At 46.2% G+C, this 26,073-nt stretch overlaps 1 protein-coding gene across 2 annotated transcripts in view; it reads left to right on the forward strand.

Moving 5' to 3' along the window:
* TFDP1 (transcription factor Dp-1) overlaps positions 1-26,073 on the forward strand; it is a 160,816-nt gene that overhangs the window by 86,458 nt on the left and 48,285 nt on the right. For both annotated transcript variants that reach the window (XM_088458704.1, XM_088458713.1), the window contains exons 6-8: positions 891-1,056; positions 1,258-1,404; positions 22,000-22,068. In XM_088458704.1, coding sequence (XP_088314830.1) covers positions 891-1,056; positions 1,258-1,404; positions 22,000-22,068 — 382 coding nt within the window. The remainder of the gene's footprint in view (positions 1-890; positions 1,057-1,257; positions 1,405-21,999; positions 22,069-26,073) is intronic.

The following is a 26,073-nucleotide window of genomic DNA, read 5'->3' on the forward strand; positions in this document are numbered from 1 at the left end:
TATGTAAATTACTTTGTTTAGACATAGCTACTGCGCTGTTGTACTTGTATAACATGCAAATTACTTTAAGCTCCAGTGAAGCAAAAATAAGTGGGTACAGCCTTGATGAAGAGCCACATCTTGACGCGTCGCCACTGCACGTTACATGCCACATATATCCAAAGGAGCACTTTTTCAGTGAGAAACCGCAATATACGGAATTGCTTTGTGTGCAATCCCACACTGAACCTTACTATCCATCTGGTACGGGGCTTAATTGTGCCCACTTATTCTTGCTCCATTGGATCTTAATGTCATTTGCATGTTATGCTAAAAGTTATATACTGTTGCTTCTGTCCTTTGTGCTGCTTATTCTGTTCTTTTTAAACCCATACCTTTTTTAAAGCCTTTTGTATATAGGCTCATTGTGAGCTAATTATTTATGCTCCTAAATATCTCCATTTTTTTAAATCTATTGTGTTTTATGTTGCACAATAAATATCCTGTTTAATTGTCTCAATTTAATTTGTTTTTAGAAAGGATATTCTATCTCTAACCAGATTACAGTATAGTCTGTTCTTTGTATGTTTGAATAATTTTTCCTACTTATGAGTGAAACTATCCGCTAAAGAGAAATGTGTTTTAATTTTCTTTCCGTATTTCCCCATCCCCCCATCTGATATTGGCGCCCAGGATTCTGTACCAATAATTTGTCTGTAAAATATGATACATATTAATCTTTTAGCTTTTATATACAGATACATTATTTTGTAAAATGATTGGAATGAAATCCATGTACCTAGTAGGTTTGCTACTTTCATTTCGAAGTTCTCAACTTTTATAATGGTTTAAAATGTGTACAGCATGATGTACAGTTTAAATTATATGTAATGTCTGTTTTTTTTTTGTAGGAAGAGAAATAAAAAAGGAGAGAAAAATGGCAAGGGCTTGCGTCACTTCTCCATGAAGGTCTGTGAGAAAGTACAGAAGAAGGGCACAACGTCTTATAATGAGGTGGCGGATGAGTTGGTAGCAGAATTTAGCTCCTCTGATAACCACATATCGCCAAATGAATCGGTGAGTGGGCTGTTCCATATGTTTTCTGCGTGAAAGGTGCTGCACCTTTCTCTTTTTAAAGGTTTTTCCATGTCCCCTCCCTCAGACCTCCTATTCACCTTTTTCTCCTTGCTCCCAGCTCATATCTAGCAACATAATCCGTTTTGAATAAATTTGGTGCAATATCCTGGTCATTGTCTTGTAAAAACCTTTTATTTACAGCAAGCATATGATCAGAAGAATATAAGACGCCGTGTCTATGATGCCTTAAATGTGCTTATGGCAATGAACATTATTTCTAAAGAGAAAAAGGAAATAAAATGGATCGGACTACCAACAAACTCTGCTCAGGAATGTCAGAACTTAGAGGTATGTCTAAGGTGGAATATGCCATCTACAAGTTCCCCTCACATTGAGATGAAGCATACATAAAGGGGAATTCAATTAGCCCCAATAATTTATCGGATGTAAAAAAAAAAAAAAAAGGGTGGTTTGCTTCTGGCTTTAACGCCCAAGGTTGTTCAATTAGAGCCCCTCTTTTAAATGAACTGTTAAAGGGCATTAACGCACAGGTCTGGGAACTTATCTATGTGTAAACATGGTCGTGGCACCCAAAAATAAGATATTTATCAGGGATTTTTTTTCAACCCTACTCAGGCTCGATAAAATATCCTCATTAACTCCACCCATCCAAAATATCTCGGCACTTCTTCCAAAGGGTTGTTGTCAGAATGCCGACACTCATGAAGCAGTCTGACGAAATCCCGGGATTTCGACGCCCATCTTTTGCCCCGACAGACTGCTTCTCGAACGAAGATAAGCGGGGAATGTTAGCACAGCCACGGGGGAAAGAGTTAGGTCCTGGGGGACTTAGGGTTAGGCACCAACAGGGGGCGGTTAGGGGTAGGCACCCCCCAGGGGGGAGGGTTAGGTTTATGGTGCGGGGGGTGTTAGGTTTAGGCACACACGGGAGTTTTAGGGTTAGGCACCACCAAGGGAGGGTTAGGGCTAGGGGGGAGTAGAAGGGTAGGGGTAGCCTACTTGCCTGCCCCATTGGGCTTCTGTGGCTTCGGGCCTTCAATATCGGCATTTCACCTGGTGGCTCTACAGCCGGCAGGATTTCATACCCAATCCCTTCCAAACTACTGAATCTCTCCTTTTTGTATCTCAATGTAAACCATTTGTTCACATACCACCTATGCATTTCATAGGCTCTGCTCTGTGCAGGAAAAATGCATAGTGTGATGTATGTAAAATTGTGTTTGTAAAAATTATTTAAACACAATAAACTAACATTACTTGAGCTTATTAGTTTTCATGTCTATCCATATTTCTTCTTCGGTGTCCATAGGGTTCACAGAAGTTACCTTGGGATATGTGGTTGGAGTGATCCAGGCACCAAACAGTTACAAGCTTTCAGCTCCCAGTATCCACTGGGTCCCCCTCCATATATTCCCAGCCCCTGGCTACAGGTATTTAGTTTTTGGATTGGTGCGCAGGAGTGCACCTTACTGAACAGAGGGACTGCTTCAGCAGTCCCAAACAAGCTTTTCTTTTTTTGTACAAGTAAGCCACACTAGGCATACGAATGGACGCCCGTGCTCCTGCTCCATCTAACCCTGCCGGCGCCGCAACACCAGTGAGGGAACTGGTCATTTTGGCGGGTGTCGGTTGAATGTATGCTGAGCCCAGGACTGCAGCCAGAAACATCGGGGATGCAGGTGAGGTGGCTCTCCGTGGTCGCTGAAGGCGGGGAACCACGTTGCAGTCCGTGCCTTCTACGGTAGAGACCTGCCAGGTGACGCTGTAGTAAGGAGCCAGGTGAACTGCCTCCCCCACTAGACCACGGGACATGAGGGGTCCTGAAAGCTGGGGGTGGTGATCGAGGCGGCCATGATATGTCAATGTGACCGGTGGATTCATACAGCAGAGGGGAGGTACGCTATCCTCGGCGGCCCCTCCCCCGACCTAGACGCTGGTCCAGAGGCGAGGTTTCCCGCATCTGGGTCGCCCCGCACAGCCTCCCTGTATATGAGATGGCCAGAGACCACTCTTGGTGGCTGCAATCTCATGAGGTTTGGTCAGTGTCCCTGTATACCTCTCCTTAGGTGGCCAGGTTATACATATACTACTTAGCCTTGTGTGCTGTTCGTAGTTGACTGAGCTTATAATATTGCACATATATATTTTACATATTATTTGCATTGCATGTGACTTGTGAAATCTAGTGTTATACTGCCTTTTTATTCCTGAATGACTGCCAGTTACAGCTATCACTGCTGTTTCTCCTAATAAGCCCTCTGTTACAGGTATGTGGGTTATTGTGGGTGTGAAACATTGTGTATTACTTTGCATAACATTAGTGATATTGTTATGTCTAAAGAAACTGAAAAGCAGGTGGCTGAAGCCCCTGCGCTGGTGTCATGCATGGCCTGTAAAGCGGGGTTATACCCTCAGGATTTCATTATGGATTATGTGGTCGCTGTTATAAGGAGTCACCACATCAGTCAAATATACCAGCTCCTGGGCAGGAACCTCCTTGGGCTTTCTTTTCCCAGATTATGGCACAGGTTGTAGACCGGTTATCTGCTGCTAGGCCGGCCCCTACTATGAGGTACCCTCAGCAGCTGCAATCTATTATTTTTATGCCCTATATGCATCTGTGCTGGATGGACGTTTATGCCCACTCAGGTCAGAGTATGATTTCGTCCCCTGCTGCATTTCAGCAAACGCTACAAGCAGCTAGGCTGATACAGCCTAAACCCAGAAGGCGGTCAGCTTCTGCCTATCACTCCGTCCAGCCTGCAAAATCTGGTGCAACTTCTGATGAGTGTGAGGATATACAGGACTCCTCAAGAGTCTCTCAGGAGAGGACCATTTCTACTTCAGGGTCCATAGGGGGTCCACAGGGTTGACCTTGGGGTATAGCTGGATCTGGATCCACGGGCACCACGCAGTTAAAGCTTTGCTGCTCCCAGGATGCACTTGGGTCCGTCCTCCTCTATACCCCGCCCCGGCCACAGGCACCTCAGTTTTAGTTGGTGCCCGGCCGGAGTCGGGTCACCCTGTCGCAGTGGGGCTGCAGGAGCAGCCCCTAAGCTTTATTTTAAAAGAGAAACTTTTTATTTTTTCTACTTTTTTTACACTGTTAGAGCGGCAGCATCAGACTGTCCTTTAGGACGTCCACGCTGCCGCTCCTTCTCCCCGCTGGCGCCGCGACGCCAGTACAGCTCTGGGGATCGCGGCGGGACCCCAGAGCCTGTACTAGCCGGGCTCTGGGGACTCCCTTGACTGCTGCCGGACGCGACGGGGATCAGGTAAGCCGCGGGTCGCCGCGTGCGGCGGCCCGCGGATACTTTCTATGCAGTCAGGAGCCTCCGGTCTCCGCTAGACCACCAGGGTATCAGGCTGGTAGCGGGACCGGCAACACGGGGGTTAATTGCTAGCCAGGGGAGGCAGCCTTCCCTGTCTAGCGGCACCTCCCCTCAGCTCAGCGCGCCTTTCAACTAGCAGTCTGGCGTCGCTGAGCTGCTCTTATCTTACGGCCACTCCTCCTCTGAGGTCTCCGGTGGCCATCTTTACTGGCACATCGCAGACTCCCAGGCGGTATCAAGTGGACCGGTCCCCCTGTGTACCTCTCCCCTGCTGAAGGACAGTGTACACAGCGCTATAGCCCTCCCAGACACTGAATCTGGGCGGTTGATGGTAGCGGAAGGTGCAGTGAGTACTAACTTTTCTGCATTGTATGTGACTATTGCTAGTGCTGCCTGTCTGTGACTTATTCTCCTTGCTGTCAGCTTATAACTATCCCTTTCCTTCTCCTACGGCCCGCAGGTGTGTGGGGGAAGGGCGTTTTTCTGAGACCCTCACTTATATAAAACACGTATTTGTGGGGTCAGTCACATACTGTTGGGTGCTACACAGTACCATATCTGGGCTGTTGTGTCGCATACTGGTGAGTGCACGGGTGTTAAAACCGTAATTCCTCTGGTGATACCTATTTCTTGTGTATTTACGGTATCATGTCTGATGAGGAGACTGAGCGCTCTGTGGCTCCTGTGCTATTTTCCTGCAGACGTTGTGCTGCTGGAGTTGATGGGGAGGACTTATCTCAGGATGGTCTGTGCGGGCGGTGCCAGCTGGTACCGGGCCCCTCCAACCCCCCTCTATCACAGGACCCTCCTTGGGCGATGTTTTCACAGGTGCTGGCGTCTATTGCGGACCGGTTATCGGTCCCATCAGCGGTCCCTTCTAGGGCGTTACCGCAGCCCACCATTCCCTGGGGGTTCCACAAATGTTGCGGTCTCCCCCCGGGGCCCAGACTGTGGGTCCTTACTCGGGACTGCCTGTGTATGTGCAGTCTTCCCCAGGGACGCGTCAGTCTGTAGTGCCTTTGCAGAGTTTTGCTCCGACGGCTCCTCCGCCTTGGGTGGATGTTCTATCCAGCTCCGTACAGAGTCTGGCGGCTTCATCCTCGGCGTTTCAGTCCATGTTGCAAGGTGATGTGCCACCAAGGGTGTCTAAACGTCCGGTTGTGAGTTCACTAGCTGCGCAGTTGTCGGACTCGGAAGTGTCCTCAGATGATGGAGAAATCCGTGAGGACTCTGACTCTGATGTCATGGGGCAGGAGGTGGAAGCTAAGTCCTCCATTAATGTTCCAGCCTTAGTTAGGGCGGTGCGGGCTATCCTACATGTTGAGGATGATGCGCCGGCTCCTAGGTCGAAGTTTCCTAATTTTAAAAAGGCCAAGGTGACTTCAACTGTGTTCCCCCTGTCTGATCAATTATCGGATCATATGGCGGCGGCCTGGCAATTACCTAGTAAGAGGTTCCATCCACAGAAGAGGTTGGCGGCGAACTATCCTTTTCCTGAAGCTCATTGCAGGAAATGGGAAACTCCGCCGGCGGTGGATTCCCACGTTACCCGCTTGATCAAAAGCGCGACGCTGCCATTGCCGTCTATCTCCTCTTTGAAGGATCCCACGGACAGTAAGGTGGAGACTTGTTTGAAGTCCATTTATTCTCTTTCCGGGGCGGTGGCTCGCCCGTCCATGGCTATCTCCTGGGTGGCTAAAGCCATTGAGGCATGGGCCAATGCCTTGGAGGATACCTTTCCTGATGAGGCTCCGGATATCCAGAGAGCGTTAGTGGGACAGATGCGGGATGCAGCTTCCTATATTGGGGAAACGTCTTTGGATGCCAGCCTGCTCACTTCTAGGGTGTCGGCTGCAGTGGTGTCTGCTCGGCGCTCCCTGTGGCTGAGGTCCTGGAGGGCTGATGCAGATTCAAAAAAGGGTCTGGAGGCCTTGCCTTTTAATGGTGATTTACTATTTGGTCCGGATTTGGACAAAATAGTGGATACTTTGGCTAAGTCCAAGTCGGCTTTTCTCCCTTCGGCCTCTGCGCCGGCTAAAGTGAGGAGCTCTGCCTTTCGGTCCTTTCGGGTTCAGGGTAAGGCCAAGGGCCAGTCCTTCCCGAGACATTCGGCGACCAAGGCCGCACCCAAGCCCAAGAAGCAGGCATGGAGTGCTCGGCGCCCTTCTTCAAAGCAGGAGGATAAGCCTGCTGCCTGATGGGACGGGCCTCTCTCTGGGGGACCCCAGAGTGGGAGGCCGACTTCTCCAATTCGCCCAGTGTTGGCACAATACCACCACGGATGCCTGGGTTTGAGAAGTAGTCTCTCAGGGGTACGCCCTGTCATTTCGGTTCAGGCCGCCCCACCAGTTTTTCTGTACGAGTCCTTCTCTGGACAAGACCAAAGCTGGTCAGATTCAGGTAGCTATAGAATCCTTGCTACAAGCAGGGGTCATTGTTCCCGTTCCGCAGTCTCAGCGCGGGACGGGATACTATTCTACTCTGTTTCTGGTACAGAAACCCAATGGTTCTCATCGCCCTATCCTGAATTTGAAGTCTCTGAACAGATACCTCAGAGTTCCCAGGTTCAGGATGGAAACGTTACGTTCCATCATTTTGGCGATGGAACCCGGGGATTATATGGTCTCCCTCGATATCCAGGACGCCTATCTCCATGTGCCCATAGCACCGGCACATCAGCGGTATCTGAGGTTTGCTATCCTGAACCATCACTACCAATTTCGGTAGCCTTTTGGCCTTTCCACGGCTCCGAGGGTGTTCACCAAGGTGATGGCGGTTATGGCTGCCCACCTTCGGGGTCAGGGTCTACGTCTGTTGCCGTACCTGGATGATCTTCTGCTGCTGGCGAGCTCCCCGGTGGTGCTTCTTCGACATCTCCACCTGACCATTGCTTGTCTTCAAGCACACGGGTGGTTGATAAACTGGAAGAAGTCCTCCCTGATTCCATCACAGTGGATGGTTCATTTGGGAGCCCTGCTGGATTCTCGTCAGCAGCGGATTTTCCTGACTCCAGAGAAGGTCTCCTCCCTGCAGCTGCGGATACACAGTTGCCTGAGCAGTTGCCGCCTGTCGGTCCATTCAGCTATGAGAGTTCTGGGGTCCATGGTGTCGACTTTCGACATGGTGGAATTTGCCCAGTTCCATTCCCGGCCCCTGCAGGGGCTGATTCTATCGGAATGGAATGGGTTACCTCACCGGATCCGCTCTCAGATGCTGGTGTTGTCTCCGGAGGTTCGGCAGTCTTTGGCTTGGTGGCTTCAGACGGCGCATCTGGTCGAGGGGCGCCCCTTTTGGATCCCGGACTGGGTACTGCTCACGACGGATGCCAGTCTTCGGGGTTGGGGGGCAGTGACCGGCTCATTATCGCTTCAGGGTCGTTGGTCCGCGGAAGAAGCACTTCTCCCCATCAACATCCTGGAACTGCGGGCTGTGTACAGGGCCCTGTAGTCGTCCGGCCCCGCTCTTCACGGAAGGGCGGTTCAGGTGCAGTCCGACAGCGCCACCACGGTGGCGTACATCAACCACCAAGGGGGAACTCGCAGTCGGGCAGCAATGTCGGAGGTGTCTCGCATTCTTGCTTGGGCGGAGTGTCACGTTCCAGCGATCTCGGCAGTCTTCATTCCCGGAGTCCTCAATTGGGAGGCGGCCTCCTCAGCCGTCACGACGTGCATCCCGGGGAATGGTCGCTTCACCCAGAGGTGTTTCAGCTACTCGTGGACAGGTGGGGGCTGCCGGAGCTGGACTTGATGGCCTCCCGTCACAATCACAAGTTGCCAGTTTACGGGTCAAGGACAAGAGACGCAGGCGCCTGTCTGGTAGACGCTCTGTTTGTGAAATGGACGTTTCACCTGGCGTATCGGTTTCCTCCGATATCCTTACTTCCTCGGGTTCTGCGGAAATTCAAGCAGGACGGCGGCACACTCGTGCTGGTGGCTCCGGCGTGGCCCAGACGTCCTTGGTACTCCGATCTGAGGTGTCTCTCCATCAACGCTCCGTACCTTCTTCCTCAGCGTCGGGACCTGTTGTCTCAAGGGCCCTGCCTTTACCCGGATCTGGGTCGGCTGTCTTTGACGGCGTGGCTCTTGAGACAGCCGTCTTGAGGTCCAGGGGTTTCTCCAGTTCGGTGATTGGTACCATGCTTAGGGCACGCAAGCCTGCTTCCACGCGGATTTACCACAGGGTGTGGCGCACTTATTTTCAGTGGTGTGAATCCAGAAACTATGATCCGCAGGTGTTTCGGGTTTCCAGAATCTTGGAATTTCTTCAATCGGGTTTGGACCTCGGCTTACACCTGGCCTCTCTGAAGGTTCATGTGTCTGCTTTGTCCGTGTGGTTTCAGCGACAGATTGCTACACTGCCAGACGTTCACACCTTTTTCCAAGGTGTTCTCAGGATCCAGCCTCCCTTCGTGCCTCCGGTGGCTCCGTGGGACTTGGCGGTGGTGCTGCGGGTCTTGCAGGGTCCTCCTTTTGAGCCGCTTGAGTCGGTGGAGCTCAAGTGGCTGACGTTTAAGACCATTTTTCTCCTCGCAATTGCTTCGGCCAGGAGGGTTTCAGAATTGGGGGCGCTTTCCTGTCGCCCTCCTTTTCTGATTTTTCACCAGGACAGGGCAGTGCTCCGCACGCGTCCTGAGTTTTTGCCCAAAGTGGTTTCAAAGTTCCACATTAATCAGGAACTTGTTGTGCCAGCTTTTTCAGTCACCTGATCTTTCTGCTGGTGAGGCTTCCTTGGATGTGGTCCGGGCACTTAGAATCTATGTGGACCGGACTGCTTCGGTTAGGAAGTCGGATTCTTTGTTTGTCCTCTTCGGTTTTCACAAGAGGGGTTGGCCTGCCAACAAGCAAACGTTAGCCCGTTGGCTTCGTTCAGTTATTTGTGAGGCTTATGCGCAGGAGGGTTTACCTGTGCCAGCCTCTGTTAAGGCTCATTCCACTCGTTCTGTGGGTCCCTCTTGGGCTGCTAGACGTGGCGCCTCCGCTGTACAGCTGTGTAAGGCGGCTACTTGGTCTTCAATTCAGATGTTTTTGAGGTTTTATGCGTTTGACACCTTCGCCTCTCAGGATGCATCCTTTGGCCGCCGGGTACTCCTTTCAGCACAGGAGCGTCCCCGCCCTTAGTTGAACTGCTTTGGGACATCCCCAAGGTCAACCCTGTGGACCCCCTATGGACCCTGAAGTAGAAAACAAGAGATATGGTAAGAACTTACCTTTGTTATCTCTGTTTCTACGAAGTCCATAGGGTCCACAGGGCGCCCGCCCTGACGCACCTGGCTTCAAATGGGCTGTGTGGCTGGTCACCGGTTGTCCGTCTCCCATTTCTGTGAGTATGGTTTCTTGTGTGTTCCAGTCTTCCTTCTCTCTGTTTAGTCTCCTCCTCCGGCCTTAGCTGCTTACCAACTGAGGTGCCTGTGGCCGGGGCGGGGTATAGAGGAGGACGGAGCCAAGTGCATCCTGGGAGCAGCAAAGCTTTAACTGCGTGGTGCCCGTGGATCCAGATCCAGCTATACCCCAAGATCAACCCTGTGGACCCTATGGACTTCGTAGAAACAGAGATAACAAAGGTAAGTTCTTACCATATCTCTTGTTTTTCCAACAGCAGAAGTCCCCTATTTGATTAGGGTGGTCAAAGCTGGGCTAAACATAGATAATTAGGAGCCAGAATTCCAGTGTTTAAACACCAGAAAGTTGTGAAAGTTGAATTTCTGAAATCTGATCATCTCTCTGAACTTATGGGGGAAGCATGGAGTTCTCCAGTTAGACGGTTCCATGTTACAAAGAAGGTTACAGTCTTCAATACCCACCAGATGAGTGCGCTAAGTGGGAAGTTCCACCAACGGTAGACGCGTATGTGGTACAACTGTTCAGGAGCACCACATTGCCCATACCATCTGTATCCTCCCTTAAAGATTCCACAGCTAGGAGACTTGAAGCTTGTCTCAAGGCGGTCTTTTCTCTGTCAGGAGCTGTTGCCCACCCGGCCATGGCTACAGCCTTGGTTTCTAAAGTCATTGAGGAATTGTTAAAGGCACTGGAAAATACACTTCCAGAGAACAGCTGACAATTATCTCCTATATTAAGGAGGCTGCCTCCTATCTAGCAGAGGCAGCATTGGATGCCGTTATTCTGTCCTTTAAGGCTTCAGCTGCCTCAGTTGTGGCTCGCAAAGCCCTATGGTTAAGGGCCTGGAAAGCAGATGCAGAGTCCAAGAAGGCCCTGGAATCCCTTCAGTTTACGGGAGGCATTGTGTTTGGCACAGAATTGGTTAAGATTGTAGATACAGTAGCAGCCTCCAAGGCGGCTGGTCTGCCTTACTCATCTACTTCTGGACCTAGGCAGTCGTCCTTTCGAGCCTTTCGCCCACAAGGAAAAGCAAGGGGTCAGTCTTCCACTAGAACCAGTTCTCGTAAGAGACCGCAATTTAAGAAACCTTGGCCAAACAAGATGTCCGACGACTCAGAGTAGGAGGCAGACTTCAGTTTTCGGACATCTGGCATCTCACGACAACAGACGCCTGGTTCGAGAGGTGGTCTCTAAGGGGTACACCCTTACTTTCTGGAGAAGTCCCCCGCAGAGATTATTCTGCACAACTCCTTCAGAGGAGTCTGCAAAGGCCTTGGCCCTCCAACAGGCCCTTTGTTCGCTGCTGGATTCAGGGGTAATAATCCAGGTTCCAGTGAATCAACTAGGAAAGGGTTATTATTCCAACCTATTCTTGATCCAAATACCCAATGGATCTCACCAGCCTATTCTGAATCTAAAAAGTCTCAACACATTTATCCAGTTACCCAGGTTCCATATGGAAACCCTTTGGTCAATTGTGTTGGCAATGGAACCAGGGGATTTTATGGTGTCCTTGGACATTCAGGATGCATATCTATATGTGCCAATTACACTGTCCCAACAGTTTCTGCGGTTCTGCAAAAACATTTCCAATTTCAGGCGCTGCCTTTTGGTTTGTCAACAGCCCCTCAGGTGTTTACCAAGATAATGGCAGTGATGACTGCCTTCCTCAGGCACCAGGGAGTCAGAATACTGCCATACCTGGAAGATCTCCTGATATTGACACAATCTCCACAGGTGTTGCAGCATCATCTCAGACTGACAATTGCCTGTCTACACAGAAACGGCTGGATCATAAATTGGAAGAAGTAGTCACAGATGGTGCATTTAGGTGCACGCTTATGTCCTCTGCGCCAGTGAATCTATCTGCCAGAAAACAAGATTGTGGCACTTCAGTTGTGGATTCGCAGGTTTCTCCACAGCCAGTGTCTTCACTCAGTGATGCAGGTTCTGGGATCCATTGTGTCCATCTTTGATATGGTGGAATATGCTCTGTTCCACTCCAGACCACTGCAATGGCTAATCCTCACCCCCCTGGAACTGGAGAGTACCACTCAATAAACTTAGACGATCCGTCTTTCTCCAGAGCTGCGGCTATCCCTCTCACGGCGGTTGCAGACGTTTCGTCTGAACAAGGGTCGCCCATTCTCTATTCCAGATTGGGTGCTCCTCACTACCTATGCCAGCCTCCGCAGATGGGGAGCAGTGACAGGTCGGCACACATTTCCGGGAAAATGGACGACCAGGGAAGGTCTCCTGTCCATAAACGTCCTGGAACTACATGCAGTTTTCAGAGCCCTCGTTCAGGCACAAGATGTACTGAAGGGCAGGCCTGTCCAGGTACAGTCTGACACTGCCACCTCAGTAGCCTACCTCAACCATCAGGGAGGCACGCAAACTCAGGCTGCCCTGGCGGAAGTATCAAACATTCTGGTTTGGGCAGAACGTCATCTTCCAGCAATCTCTGCAGTATTCATGCCAGGAGTCCTAAATTGGGAAGCGGACTACCTAAGTCTGCAGGGTATACATGCCACGGAGTGGGCTCTTCATCAACTGATATTTCAGAGCCTAGTGGATAGATGGGCCCTACCAGAGGTAGACCTCATGGCCTCAGGCCACAACCACAGGCTCCCCAGGTACTGGTCCAGAACCAGGGATCCCGCAGCCGAATTTGTGGACGCTGTTGAAGTGAGTTGGAACTCACGAGTTGGAACTTCAAGATAGCATACCTGTTTCCTCTGTTTTTCCTTCTCCCAAGGGTCATCAGGAAATTAAAGCAGGAGGGTTCACCGACCTTCAGAGTCTCTCCATAGATACTCCGATGCCTCTTCCTCATAATGCCAGACCTGTTAACACAGGGTCCCTACCTGTAAACTGACTTTCCCCTTCTGTCTTTGACAGTGTGGCTCTTGAAACTTCCATCTTAAGAGCCAAGGGTTTTTTCAGTTCTGTAATTCAGACGATGCTTAGGGAGCGGAAACCTTCCTCTGCCCGCATTCGAGTTTGGCACTCGTATTTTCAGTCGCCTGGCCACCCTGAGGGTTCAGGCACCTGCAATCTAATTTCAGCGATGGATCTCCCCTCTGCCTGATGTTAGGACTTTTTTTTTTTTTTTCAGAGTGTTCTGAGGGTTCAGCCTCCCTTTGTCCCTCCGGTAGCTTCATGGGATTTGTCTCTGGTTCTCAGGGCTCTACAGGCTCCCCCGTTCGAACCCCTGTAATCAGTAGACCTGGTTGACAGCGAACAGGTTTTCTTTTGGCTATCTACTCTGCCCGTAGGGTCTCTGGCAGCTCTTTCTTGTCGCTCTCCCTTTTTGGTTTTTCATCAGGATAGAGCTGTTCTTCGTACCAGGACGGGTTACCTCCTAAGATTTTTTTTTTTTCCCGCTTTCATGAAGAAATTGTGGTTCCAGTCTTCAGGCCTTTATATGGGTGAAGCTTCTCTGGATGTTGTATACGCCCTACGTATTTAGGTGGACCGCAATGACTCCATTAGAAAATCAGATTCTTTTTGTGTTGTATCGCTGTCATAAGCGAGGCTGGCCAGCTAACCGACTCTGGCTAAGTGGCTTCATATGACAATTTCTCAAGCTTGCACACAAGCTGATCTCTCTATTCCAGACCCAGTGAAGGAACATTCTACTCGATCCGTGGTACAATCGTTGGCGTTTCGTCGTGGTGCCTCTGCTGAACAATTATGCAAGGCAGCCACGTGGTCTTCCGTCCACACTTTTGTTTAAATTTTATGCATTTGATACATATGCCTCTCAGGATGCTTCCTTCGGACTTCTGATTCTCCTTTCTACTAAACAGGAGCATCCCTACCCTTGAGGGAACTGCTTTGGGACATCCCCAAGGTAACTTCTGTGGACCCTATGGACACAACGAAGAAGAAATTAAGAGTTATGGTATAGCAAACCTTTTAACTTTTTTCTTCGAGGTCCATAGAGTCCACAGGAAACCCACCGTCCTTCCTTATTTTTTCCTTCTCCTGCTTTGGGCTTGGTAACGAGCTAAATGTCTGTAGCCAGGAGCATGGTATATATGGAGGAGGACCCAGTGCATCCTGAAAGCTTGTAACTGTTTGGTGCCTGGGTCACTCCAGCCACATACCCCAAGGTAACTTCTGTAGACCCTATGGACCTCAAAGAAAGAGTTAACATATGTTATACCATAACTCTTAACTTCCAACTGCATATGTTTGAGCTCTATGGTAAGTGAAAAATGACAGGTCTTGCAAGATGGAGATGGGTGGTGTTGCAAAAAGCAGTCAATAATTCAGTCTAAACTCTAATGCCACTTTCCGTGTAAGAATAAAAAATTACATTTTATTATATAAGTAACAAAAGCTTTATGGCTGTTCGTTTTTTTTTTTTTAAATAATAAACAGGCAGACCCTACTACATTTGGAATGATGTACTCTGCAAGCTTTTCATTTAGTGATAGAGGTATACATCTCTACTTGGCATTTGAAACTTGTTTTGGAGATGGCTCTGTGCCATGCGGCCTTGTCCACATTGTAATTCTTCCTGCTAAGCAAATTGTGCTTCAAGTCGTCCAGAAGTTCACTTTACTTTTACCTAGGTCAGTTAATGAAAGTTAGACAATGGGTGATATTTTTTTTGCATCCTATTTCCAAACTAAAGTGATGAGGGTGCGAAATGCTTTTTTTTTTATTTGGGTGCCCATGCTAGTTTGCGCATGTCAAGCAGAGAAGCGCTGGGTTTTGTTGCTCTGTGACTGTACCAGTCTAAAGTCCTGGCTGGTATGCGAACCACTGACACTTTGCACATTTCTGCTCGCCACTTTAGCAGGCTGTGAACAGAAATGTCAGCGCCTGCAGTTCTTGCGCCCGAACTAAGCAACAATTGAATTGTCCATTTGGCGGCTGCAAAAACTATTGAATTCCCACCATAGTACACAAGTGTATAAATACTACAGATCTAATAGCAGAAGTATTTTTTATTTTGCAAAGGATGGAGTGGTTAGGCTGAAAGCCCTGTATTTGCATCTTTCATGCTCACATGAGAGCGCTAGAAGCAGGTTATACTGTGTTGTGGCATAAATGGTGTATGAAAATGACCAATGACTACATCACAAGATTTTTGTTACTCTCCATTAAATCCATTTCTCTGTAGCCATTTGGGTGACACTGGTAAACTGTGGGATGTAGATAGCTCTGTATTGGAGTAGAAATTTCTGTAAAGTAAACTCTTGTTTGCTGCTGTCTCTTCACTCCCTCTCACTTGTTCTTTTAGCCCCCTGGGGCAGGTCATATTTTTCCATGGTTTACCAGTGTCACCCAGATTGGATGACACAGTAATTGGTGTTTGAGGCAACAAATAAATTGATAGTACGCAGAAAACTGTTAACAAGAAGGAATTACTACTCCTGGAACATTTTTTAATCCCAATGAGATCAATCCAAGAGCAGCACTCCAATAATAAAGTGCAAAAACTGTTTTGTTTATAAATAGTATATCAAAAACTTGTTTCAAAAAAGCATATTTACGGGCATGGTACATAGTTTATCCCATTTAGAGAATATATATATTGGCCCGACGGCCGTTTCAGTAGAAATGTCCACATTTCTCAAGGACCCATCATCATGTAACTTAATACCAGCTATAAATAGGAAAAGGAAGGTGCCAACCAAGTAGTACAGCCCACCAATAATCTCAAACATCGGTTTACAAACTCTTGTGTGACACAGGAGACCTAATGATCAATATGTAAAACGGATAGATCCTCAATCATGGGATCCAGTCTATTAGGGAATACATACCAGGTCCGCATGCTGTATAGGTTCCTGAAACACCGTTTACCGCTTCCGATACGGTCACTAAATGCAGTCTGGGACGCGCCGACCACGTGTCTACAGCTCGGGCACAGGTTCCGGTCTAGTGGAATGTTGCCAACCAACACGACCGCTTTAGTGCCAAGCAGGTCTGCATCACTTCTGGACCGGTGTATATTTGCCGATAGGGGATTCTGCATAGTCCAGCTGGGCTGTGTCTCCTTAGCACCAAGCAAACTGAGGTCACATACGGTCTCGTCCACATACCCTTGTTGGATATCCTGTTTCAATAAACTACCTTGTCACTCACAAAGTCTGGAGTCGGAGCGTATCAGTAGACTTATCACAACTTATTTCTAACGGGGCTTCACAAACCTGGCTGGCGTCATCCCTGTTTCACAAATACAAATAACCAGATAAAACCGCGCTTAATTTTTTTAAACACTATTAAATTGTGAAATGGCAGAAAATCACATAGCAGTTGGGGTTTCAAATAGTTTTTTGGTTTAATCAAATATGAAAGATAAAAGTACACACCATAATCATTTCAATATACACTGTTGTTAATACTACTGATATTAAACTGTGGTTCTTATGTCAAAAAATACTTATATCAGATTAAGGCAGGGGTTCTCAAACTTTTTTGCTCTGGGACCCCGTCTAACAATAAAAATTATTACAGGACCCCAGCATGTTACTGCAGAATGACTGCCACACGTGTGGTCAGCAGACCGCTCATGCACAGTAACACTATGGAGACACAAAACTGTGAGGTGTCTGATTATGCAATCATTTAATTTTTTACACATTGCAGGGACGAGCTATTTTCAAAGCCCCTGTCCCTGCAAGGTGAGGCAGAGAGTGACTGAGGAGACGGGGCCGTAGCTAGGATAGTGTGGCCGGTGCCGTCGCACAGGGCAGGGGGCGCTGTTTGGACCAGTCAAACTTCTGTTTATTATCATTCTTACTCGCAGTTTCCTCTTATTTCATCCCCAGCATCTCCTGGCCTCCCCTATCTCTTCCCTGGCCCTTCCCCATGAGGCAATTCCACTTTTTTGGATGTATTATGTACCTATGAAAAATGAGGGGGGCGCTAATGCTCTTTCTGGTACAGGGCACCAAAAAGTCTAGTTATGGCTCTGTCAGAGGAAACAGTGGGTTACTGGTGAGGCAAAGGGTGATGCAGAAGGCAATGGATAACAGGGAGAAGCTGTGAGTAACAGGGAGAAACAGGGTGACAGGGGTGTGGATGATGGTGGTAGAGGGTGAGGCAGAGGGTGGCATGGAAAGACAGGGTGACTGGGGAGGCAATAGGTGATGTAGGAGGTAGGGGCTAATAGGGATAAGCTGTTGGTGATGGGGAGGCAGTGTGTCGGAAGGTGATGCAGTGGCTGGCAAGGAGCAGCATAGGGTGGCAGGGGAGACAGTGGGTGAATGTGGAGGCGGTGGGAGGCAAAGGGTGACATAGGAAGCAGTGGGTAACAGGGAGAACCAGAGGGTGACGAGGGAGGCAGATAGTGTCAGAGGGTGAGTCAGAGGCAATAGGTGATGTAGGAGGCAGTAGGTAATGGGGAGGAACAGTGGGTGACGGGGAGGCAGAGGATGTCTGTGGGTGACAGAGGCAGTGGGTGGCAGGGAGAAGCAGTGGATGACAGGAAAAGGGACTGGGTTGCAGGAGGAGGCAGTGGAAGCAAGCAAGAAGCAGTGGGTGACGGGAGGAAGTGGTGACAGAGAGGCAATGGGTGGCAGAGAGAGCCAGAGGATGGCAGGAAAGACAGTGGGTGACTGGGAGGCAGCGGGGGGGGGGGGGCGCTACGGGTGACATAGAAGGCAGTGGGTAACAGGGAGAACCAGTGGGTGACCGGGGGAGGCAGAGGGTGAAAAAGGAAGACAGAGGGTGGCAGGGGGTGATTGGGTGACGGGGAGGCAGTAAGTGAGAAAGACAGAGGGAGGGCAGTGCATTTCAGGGGGAGGTGATGGGTGACGGGGGAGGCAGTGGGTTCTTAATAAATTAATTTATTTTCTGTTTCCCCCCTCCAGTTCCCACACTATGTGCTCCCTTGTTGCCCCATGGGGTCTGTGCTCAGCACTCCCCTCATTCCTCATGCTCCCCTGCTGATGTCTTCCCCCTCCACAGCAATCATCACACATTCTGTGTCCCCCCACCCTGGCAGCTGCGGCCCCCCAGGCTGCACTTAAGAACATCTGCACAGACTGCAGAGAGAGTCTGGCAGCTGGCTCCTCTGGGTCTGTCTGCTGCTGATGCTTGCTGCCTGTGTGTCAGTTTCTGCTGCTGAGCAGGAGGACAGGAGACGCTGAGCACTGGGGTGGGGACGGGGCTGCCTGATGACACCTTGGATCTCTCAGCCAGTGATCCGAGGACTCTGAAATAACAGACCAACTGGTTTCACTCTGCTCAGATCACTGGTTGAGAGATCAGAGGAGTCATCAACCTGACCCCATGTGAGTCGCGACCCCAAGGTGAGATGGCCGCGACCCACTTTGGGGTCACGACCCACAGTTTGAGAACTGCTGGATTAAGGAATACCGATTCCGTTGACCAGGTATATCCAGTGTGGACAGAACTTGTGACCTTGTATGAGCTATTTGTCCACTAAATGTTTGTATTTTGTTCTTTTTTTGGGTGTGCACATTGTGGACTTGCAGCTGGTTTAGTAATTAGAATTTTTTTTTCTACTGATTTGGTCATATAGATAAATTTCTGCAGTTACATCTAGTAGATATACTAGCGCTGAGGTCACTGGTTCTGGTTTCACAAATAACATAGATGGTATATAAAGTGCAAAAATAGAAAACATCCTCTATGCATATCCCCCACCCAAATCAAATAATAACAATCATAATAATGAAATAATAATTAATAAATACCCAAAATAAACTAGTGCAAATTTACAAGCTATAATTAGAGAAGGAAATTATCAATACAACTCAAGGTGCAAGTCGCTCACAATCAAGTCGTATGAACTCAGTCCAAGAAGACATTAAAATTCAGTTCTGCATTAAGACCATTTGGGGCAAGTGTTTTAAATTTATCCTCCGCATACTCCGCCATAATGTTTGTTGGCTACACTCGACATTGTCTGTATACCAATATTACTTATGAAGGATTGAAAGCTCTTAAAATTATTCTAACCAGTCCTCATTTTACGGGCCCACCCATTGAATATTTTCTTGTTATTGGTTGATTTAATATTCCACAAGAATTATTTTTTATTTGAAAATTATTTTTTTACAGCTCCAAGGAATGGCGAAGGGGTCCACCATGTCCCCATCATACGCCAATTTATGTATGATTATGAGACCACTCATTTGTGGAACAATTGGATTTATTCTTGATTTATTTCTTTTTACACTTATTTGACAATTATTTTTTTGATTTGGACTGGTGATGAATCAATGTTAAACAACTTTGTATCCCATTTAAATTCTATGACAAGCACCATAGAACTTCTAGACTTGTCAATCTCTATAAAAAAAATAATGAATTTGTGGCCAATATTTTCAAAAAGACAACTGACAAGAATACACTCTTTTCACCCACAGCCACTAAATAAAGGGTTACCATTTTCTCAATTGGTGAGGGTTACGTCAGATAGAGCAGAGTTCCCCAGTGCTTTAGAAGATATGGGCAATTACTTTTTGGCGCGAGGCTACAGTCGTAATGAGGTCCACGAGGCAATTTGGAGGTGTCTAAGTTTAGATAGACTCTATTGACGACTGGACACATGACAGACTAGTAAGAACGTCTGATTTTTCCAACTACCTATTCAATTTAGTCACTGAAAATGCAAAACTCTATTCTTCAGCATTGGCATATCTTAAAGACAGACCCCATTCTGGTCAACAAAAACTGCTATTTGCATATGAGCACAGTCAGATCATTTAAGATATTAGCCCACATGGCATGAATAGCAACTGGTTAGCCTTGAAGAAGGGATCTTTCTTTGTTTGGGATGTGAATTGTCAGCATATTATGATCAGTGATTTTTTTTTTTGTTTATCCGGTTACAGGCATAGTATTCCATTTGAAACATCGTAGGACATGTGACAGCAAATTCATAGTATACCTGGTTGGAACTTGATATACATCGTAAAACAATAAGAATATTAAAAGAGATAATTGCTATGCACTGGTCATCTATCAAGAAAGCTGCAATAAAGATTGATTCAAGTACACCGGTTGCAAAACCTTTTTATGACATAGGACATGTATTGAAGAATTTTTGGCTTATGCCAATTGACTGTTAAGCCATTAAAAAGAGGTGGAGATTGTCAGAAGTTACTATTACAAAGAGAGAGTGAACTAATCTATACTTTTAAAACACTTCCTCCAAATTGAATGTAGTGTGGCCCCCGGAAATCGTTCAGTTGCTGTAGGCATCGGCAAGTGTGTATGCACTTGCCGGGTTCCGCCGCACGTGACATCGCACTGGATACACTTCATTTAGTGTGTACCCAGCTTTAGGAGAGGTGTGGAACGCTAGTCATGTATTCCATGGTATAAGAGTGCGAGATCTTACCTATTATCTGCTGGATATCAGGAACTTCCGTACACTTCCAATAAGACGCTAATTGACTGCTGCAGATACTATGTCTGATCAATTTATGTTAAGGATGTGTAGTGTCTGGGGAAACTACGACTGAGTACACACTGGAGCAAACTACGACTGAGTACACACTGGAGCGATATCTGCCCGATTTACTGTTTCGCAACGACAAATTGCCTACATCGCTCAGTGTGTACCTGCGATTGCACGCTAGCGATGGTCACCATGTTTGATGTGCTACACCTCAAACCTAGCGATATCGCTAGCAACCTGTAGTGAGTTAATGAAGGATGGAACAGTGATCATTCCGTTGGGCAATCCCTGTTGTCAGAACGAATTCCCATCGCTCCAGTGTGTACCCAGCTTAAGAGGCAATAGTAAGTACTTAGGACTATTAGTCACAGACAAGCCAGTTATGGAAGTGACTAGGGTTGTAATCTCTGACCATAATAAGGTGAGTCGTGGGTAACTGCACCATATATGCCGAATGGACCCCTAGGATCTCACTGTTCATTTTATTCAGCCGTGAGGGAACAAGGTTTATGAAGGGGCAGTAAGGGGGAAAAGATGACTGTGCATGTTAAGTGCTGCAGTTACCGTTATGTGCCTCTGTCCTTATCGGCGGTCCTATCTTCAAGATAAAAGCGCTGATGGATGTGCAGGCATATTAATGAATGGTCTATGTCGACAGCTGCAGTTGTCATTGCTTCACTGACATAGCACAGTTCCTGACGACAGCTAGTCATTGTGCATGCAAAGTTTTTTTTTCTGATAGCTGCGGGGAGTTTCTGACCAGCGCATGCGCAGACTCGTTGCAAGCAATGGTCAGGAGAGTGCGAATTGCCAGCCAGGAGATTTTAGCAACCTCCCTCTTCGGCAAAAGAGGAGATGATACATGTGGGCAGTGTCTGGATCTGCTTCACTGTGTAAAATAGGCAAAGCAGGTCCAGGCATTTAACGGCCGTTAGCTGCCCATCATACATCTCCCCCATAGTACCATCTATAAAAGAAAAGCTTGTGTTCTCCCTGGTGCAAACACAGCTAGAATTAGGTGCTATATTAGCCCGAATGTCCTCTCCGTTCTTTGTCCAAGGTCTTCCCCAGATCAGACTCAGGTTGGAGCTCTGCATATAGGTTGGAAACCAGACCCCTAGTTCCAGTACTCCACAAGGCCCAAGGAGTCATAAGCGGTTAAGGTTCTATGCATCAGTTGGGACTTAATTGTAGCATGCAAGTGCCAAAGCTGCAAATACTTATAAAAGTTCTGATGTGGAATAGAAAACCTTCCTGGATCTCTGAAACGAGGGAAATGAAGTGGATTGGGGGAGATCCTGTATGACCCTCACCCCTTTAGTCATCCAGGGCCCAAACACATTAGGGTTGCAGCCTGGCAGGAAGTCTGGATTGGAAAATGATGGGATTCTGGTATGTAAACAAAACAAGTACCGGTATGTCCCTGATAGTTTAGCTGACAGCATATTATATACCTATGGTCAGTGGTTCCCAATCTTGGTGCCACGGGACACTTGCAGGAGGTGCCACGGGTTGGTGGACCAGGACCAAATCAAATTTATATTCCATGTATTAGGAAAAACCAGTGCTGGTAGCAACCAATCATAAAGTATGACAAAAAGAAGCGCAGCCTTGTCCTCCACCACAGAACTGAGCATATGACATAGAAGCACAATTTACTTTAATAGTTTTCTTCACAGTTTCTTAAGATACTTTTGGCCTAGAGGTGCTGTGAAAAAATGCAGATACTCTAGGGCTCTTATGTTATCTATTAAACAGGCAATTACGATTATTACATGTACTTTGTGATCGTTTTTAAATGTACTGATCTGTAGCTGTGTGTTGGCAAGCTACTGACGAGAATTTATTTCATTAGGTTGAAAGACAAAGACGACTTGAAAGAATAAAGCAAAAACAGTCTCAGTTGCAGGAACTTATACTACAGGTAAGCTTGGCATTTTCCTCTCTTCATACTACACAAGACATGACCAATACTATAATGTACACAAGGCATTTTTCTACATGTGTTGGCTTTATGAATATCATATTTTTGTGTGATTGTATTGCACTATTTGCAAAGCAAAGTACACCTGTTCTACAAAACTGTAAGATGTGATAAATTCTAAAGCAGGCATCAGTTAATTGTATATTCTAAAAGGTTTTTACTAGTACAGTTATTGGGGTTGCATTTGTCAGGTCTGCATTGTAACTTGTATTACTGTTACACATTGGGAAGGTTTCTGAGAATGGAGAGACTTGTGGTAGAAATGTGGTATGTGTTCAGTAGTTTGGGCGGTTATCTTATGGGTGACTATTGAGATAGACACCACTTAGTAGACTCTTACATAGGATGTACTTCCCCATGATCTCCACCCTGTCAGTTATACACAGTTCTGTACTGATATGCTAATACAGACTTGTCTGTAGCTCCTTTCTCTGCATGAAGATCTGCGTGTACTAGATAGACAGTAACAAGGCAATTTTACAGACAAGTATTGGCTTATTAAACTTACTTCACGATAGTCATTACTCGCTAGTATGCCGAGACAGAGTAGCTTTACTGCTTCAAGACAAACCTTTTTACTTTTACAATAGGCGATTTGTTTCTCCTCGATGTGAAAATGTATAAATAGTCACACAATGGGTATAATCTATGGTGGATCAACATAAAAATGAAACAAAATTGTAATACAATGGTGGATACAACTAATTACTACATATTCCAAGAATGAAAAACTATTCTGAAGCCTGATCCTTTTTTTTTTTTTTTTTTTTTTTTTTGTGTGTGTGGAGAGAGTTTTACATGTGTTGAACTGCATTTTCAATCCATCTTGGATACTTATGTAAGCACATGGGACAAGGTTGATAGGATGTACATTTGCTGTACCTGTGTGATCAGGTGTTTTTGATTCCCGTTGGAAACCTGTAACACTAAATGTGATGTGTATGTAGAAAGCATTTGCCTATTTGCGTGTTTTTTTTTTATTTTTGTGCAATGTCACCTTTGGGTATACAGTGCCAATCAGGCTTGTTATAACACACCTATCTAGAGTTAAAAAAAAAAAAAAAAAAATTAGGCAGGGAGAATTTTTATCGTAATCAAAATATTAAACCGTAGAACCTCTTAAATCTCTCCTTCATTGTAATTTAGATATTCCAAAAGAGAACATGTCAGCCATTTTTGATAATCCATGTCACTCTTAATTGTAGTGCTGACGAGCAGAAGAGCTCAGAGACCGAACTCTCCTATAGGATAATAGGCTAATCTTCACTCAGTGAGATATTGAGCAACAAGATATCCAAAGAAAGCTGTGGGAGCCAAGGCTACACCACTGATTTAGCACCAGCTACTTGGTGGCCAGGACTGCTAAAACCATTTTCTAATGTTGTCTGGGACTAATCTCCTCTGCAGCCTAAATGTGTATATGTGGAAGTTAACAAGGCTGGTTCCAATAAATTAAGCAGGAGTGCAGAAAAAAATAAAGTATTTAAAAAATAAATATATATATATATATATATATATATATAATTTTTTTATTATACTGTATGTATTTTTCTAGATAGATATATATAGTATTGATATACCAGAAATAGATAGTTTGCTCAAAAACCACACAAATGTATAGTTGGTAATGGTTGCAACATGTTTAATATCCACTGACATGATCACAAAGTAGTCCCCTGATGCTTAAGATCTGATCCCATAGGGGCATATTCAATTTAGCCTCAGAAGCTACGAGTAATGATCTGTTAAATGCACCCTTTGGGGCTTACCGTGCTGGGTAAACCATAGATATTGGGCACTTAACCCAGATTCTATAGGTTAATTTGCATTAGCCTGATAGCCTAATTGAATTATAGCCTAATAATTGAATAGCCCCTTTCTTCCTTTAGTATTCTAGTTGTTATGCATTTTTTTTCCCTCTTTATTCGGTTCGCCTTGTTCTGTCCTTTGCAGCTTTTTAGACCCATAATGAAGGTTTCCAGTTAGCCATTGGGGATGAGATTGAGTTTCTTTACTTTTTTTTTTTTCTCTGTAAATTTGTGTCGGTGACATTGCATTCTGCAACTCGCGGCATCCAGTAACCCCGAATAAACTGCGAATTAACTAAAATCTCAGACATACAGTGCATAATCCCTATATACAGAAACTGACAAAATACAAAAATAGATTGGGATTAAATGTGTAGATGCACCCACGCAATTCCAGCAAAATGAGTCATGTAGAAAGCCTTCACATTTTAAATGGAAATGTCACCTGAAGCGGCCTTTACCATTGGCTGGTAGTCCGTAAATTATGCTTTTAAAGATATGAATTTCAGTGTTTGACATAATTATCATAAACAGGAGAATTGTAGCTGTAGGCATTGCAGATAGAAGCAATATGACAGCGTATAAACATGAAATATCTGGTATTTTTGTAAATCTATTTGTAATTTGCCTCATAAATGGAATTTTGATCAATACAATTTTAAACAATAAAGGGGGAGGGGTAATTGAGAAGGAGGGATTCCTAAACTGAAACACAACAGACAAATATACCCTACCGTTCAAAAGTTTGGGGTCACCCAGACAATTTTGTGTTTTACATGAAAACTGACTTTTCTATCAAATGAGTTGCAAAATGAATAGAACATACAGTCAAGACATTGGCAAGGTTAGAAATAATGATTTTTATTTGAAATTTTGTCCTTCAAACTTTGCTTTTGTCAAAGAATGCTCCTTTTGCAGCAATTAACAGCTAGAATGCCAAAGGTCAGCAATGCTTTAAGTTGAGGTAATCTGAAGAAATGTCACCCCACGCTTCTTGAAGCACCTCCCACAAGTTGGATTGGCTTGATGGGCATTTGTTGAGTACCATACGGTCAAGCTGCTCCCACAACAGCTCAATGGGGTTGAAATCTGGTGACTGCGCTGGCCACTCCATTACAGACAGAATACCAGCTGCCTGCTTCTTCCCTAAATAATTCTTGCATAATTTGGAGGTGTGCTTTGGGTCATTGTCCTGTTGGAGGAGGAAATTTTCTCCATTCAAGCGCTGTCCACAGGGTATGGCATGGCGTTGCAAAATGGAGTGATAGCCTTCCTTATTCAAAATCTTTTACCTTGTACAAATCTCCCACTTTACCAACACCAAAGCAACGCCAGACCATCACATTACCTCCACCATGCTTGACAGATGGCATCAGGCACTCTTCTAGCATCTTTTCACTTGTTCTGCGTCTCACAAATGTTCTTCTGTGTGATCCAAACACCTCAAACTTCAATTCGTCTGGAAAAAAGTGTTATGGACAATCTTCCTCTGTCTAATGTCTGTGGCCAATAAAAGGAAAAAAGATTAATATGGGCAAAAGAACAGTCTCAGATATGGCTTTTTCTTTGTCACTCTGCCTAGAAGGCCAGCATCCCGGAGTCGCCTCTTCACTGTTGTTGACACTGGCGTTTTGCGGGTACCATTTAATGAAGCTGCCAGTTAAGGACTTGTGAGGCGTCTATTTCTCAAACTAGACTCTAATGTACTTGTCTTCTTGCACAGTTGTGCACTGGGGCCTCCCACTTCCCTTTCTACTCTGGTTAGAGCCTGTTTGTGCTGTTCTCTGAAGGGAGTAGTACACACCGTTGTAGGAAATGTTCAGTTTCTTGGCAATTTGTCTCATGGAATAGCCTTCATTTCTAAGAACAAGAGTAGACTGTCGAGTGCCACATGAAAGTTCCCTTTCTGGCCATTTGGAGAGTATACTCGAACCCACAAATGTGATTCTCCAGATACTAGCCTAGCTCAAAGGAAGGCCAGTTTTATAGCTTCTCTAATGAGCAAACCCGTTTTCAACTGTGCTAACAATAATTGCACAAGGGTTTTCTAATCATCCATTAGTCTTCTAACGCGCTTAGCAAACACAATGTACCATTAGAACACTGGAGTGATGGTTACTGGAAATGGGCCTCTATA

Source organism: Taudactylus pleione, unplaced genomic scaffold, assembly GCF_031769625.1.
Source record: "Taudactylus pleione unplaced genomic scaffold, aTauple2 ptg000041l, whole genome shotgun sequence".
Taxonomy (NCBI): domain Eukaryota; kingdom Metazoa; phylum Chordata; class Amphibia; order Anura; family Myobatrachidae; genus Taudactylus; species Taudactylus pleione.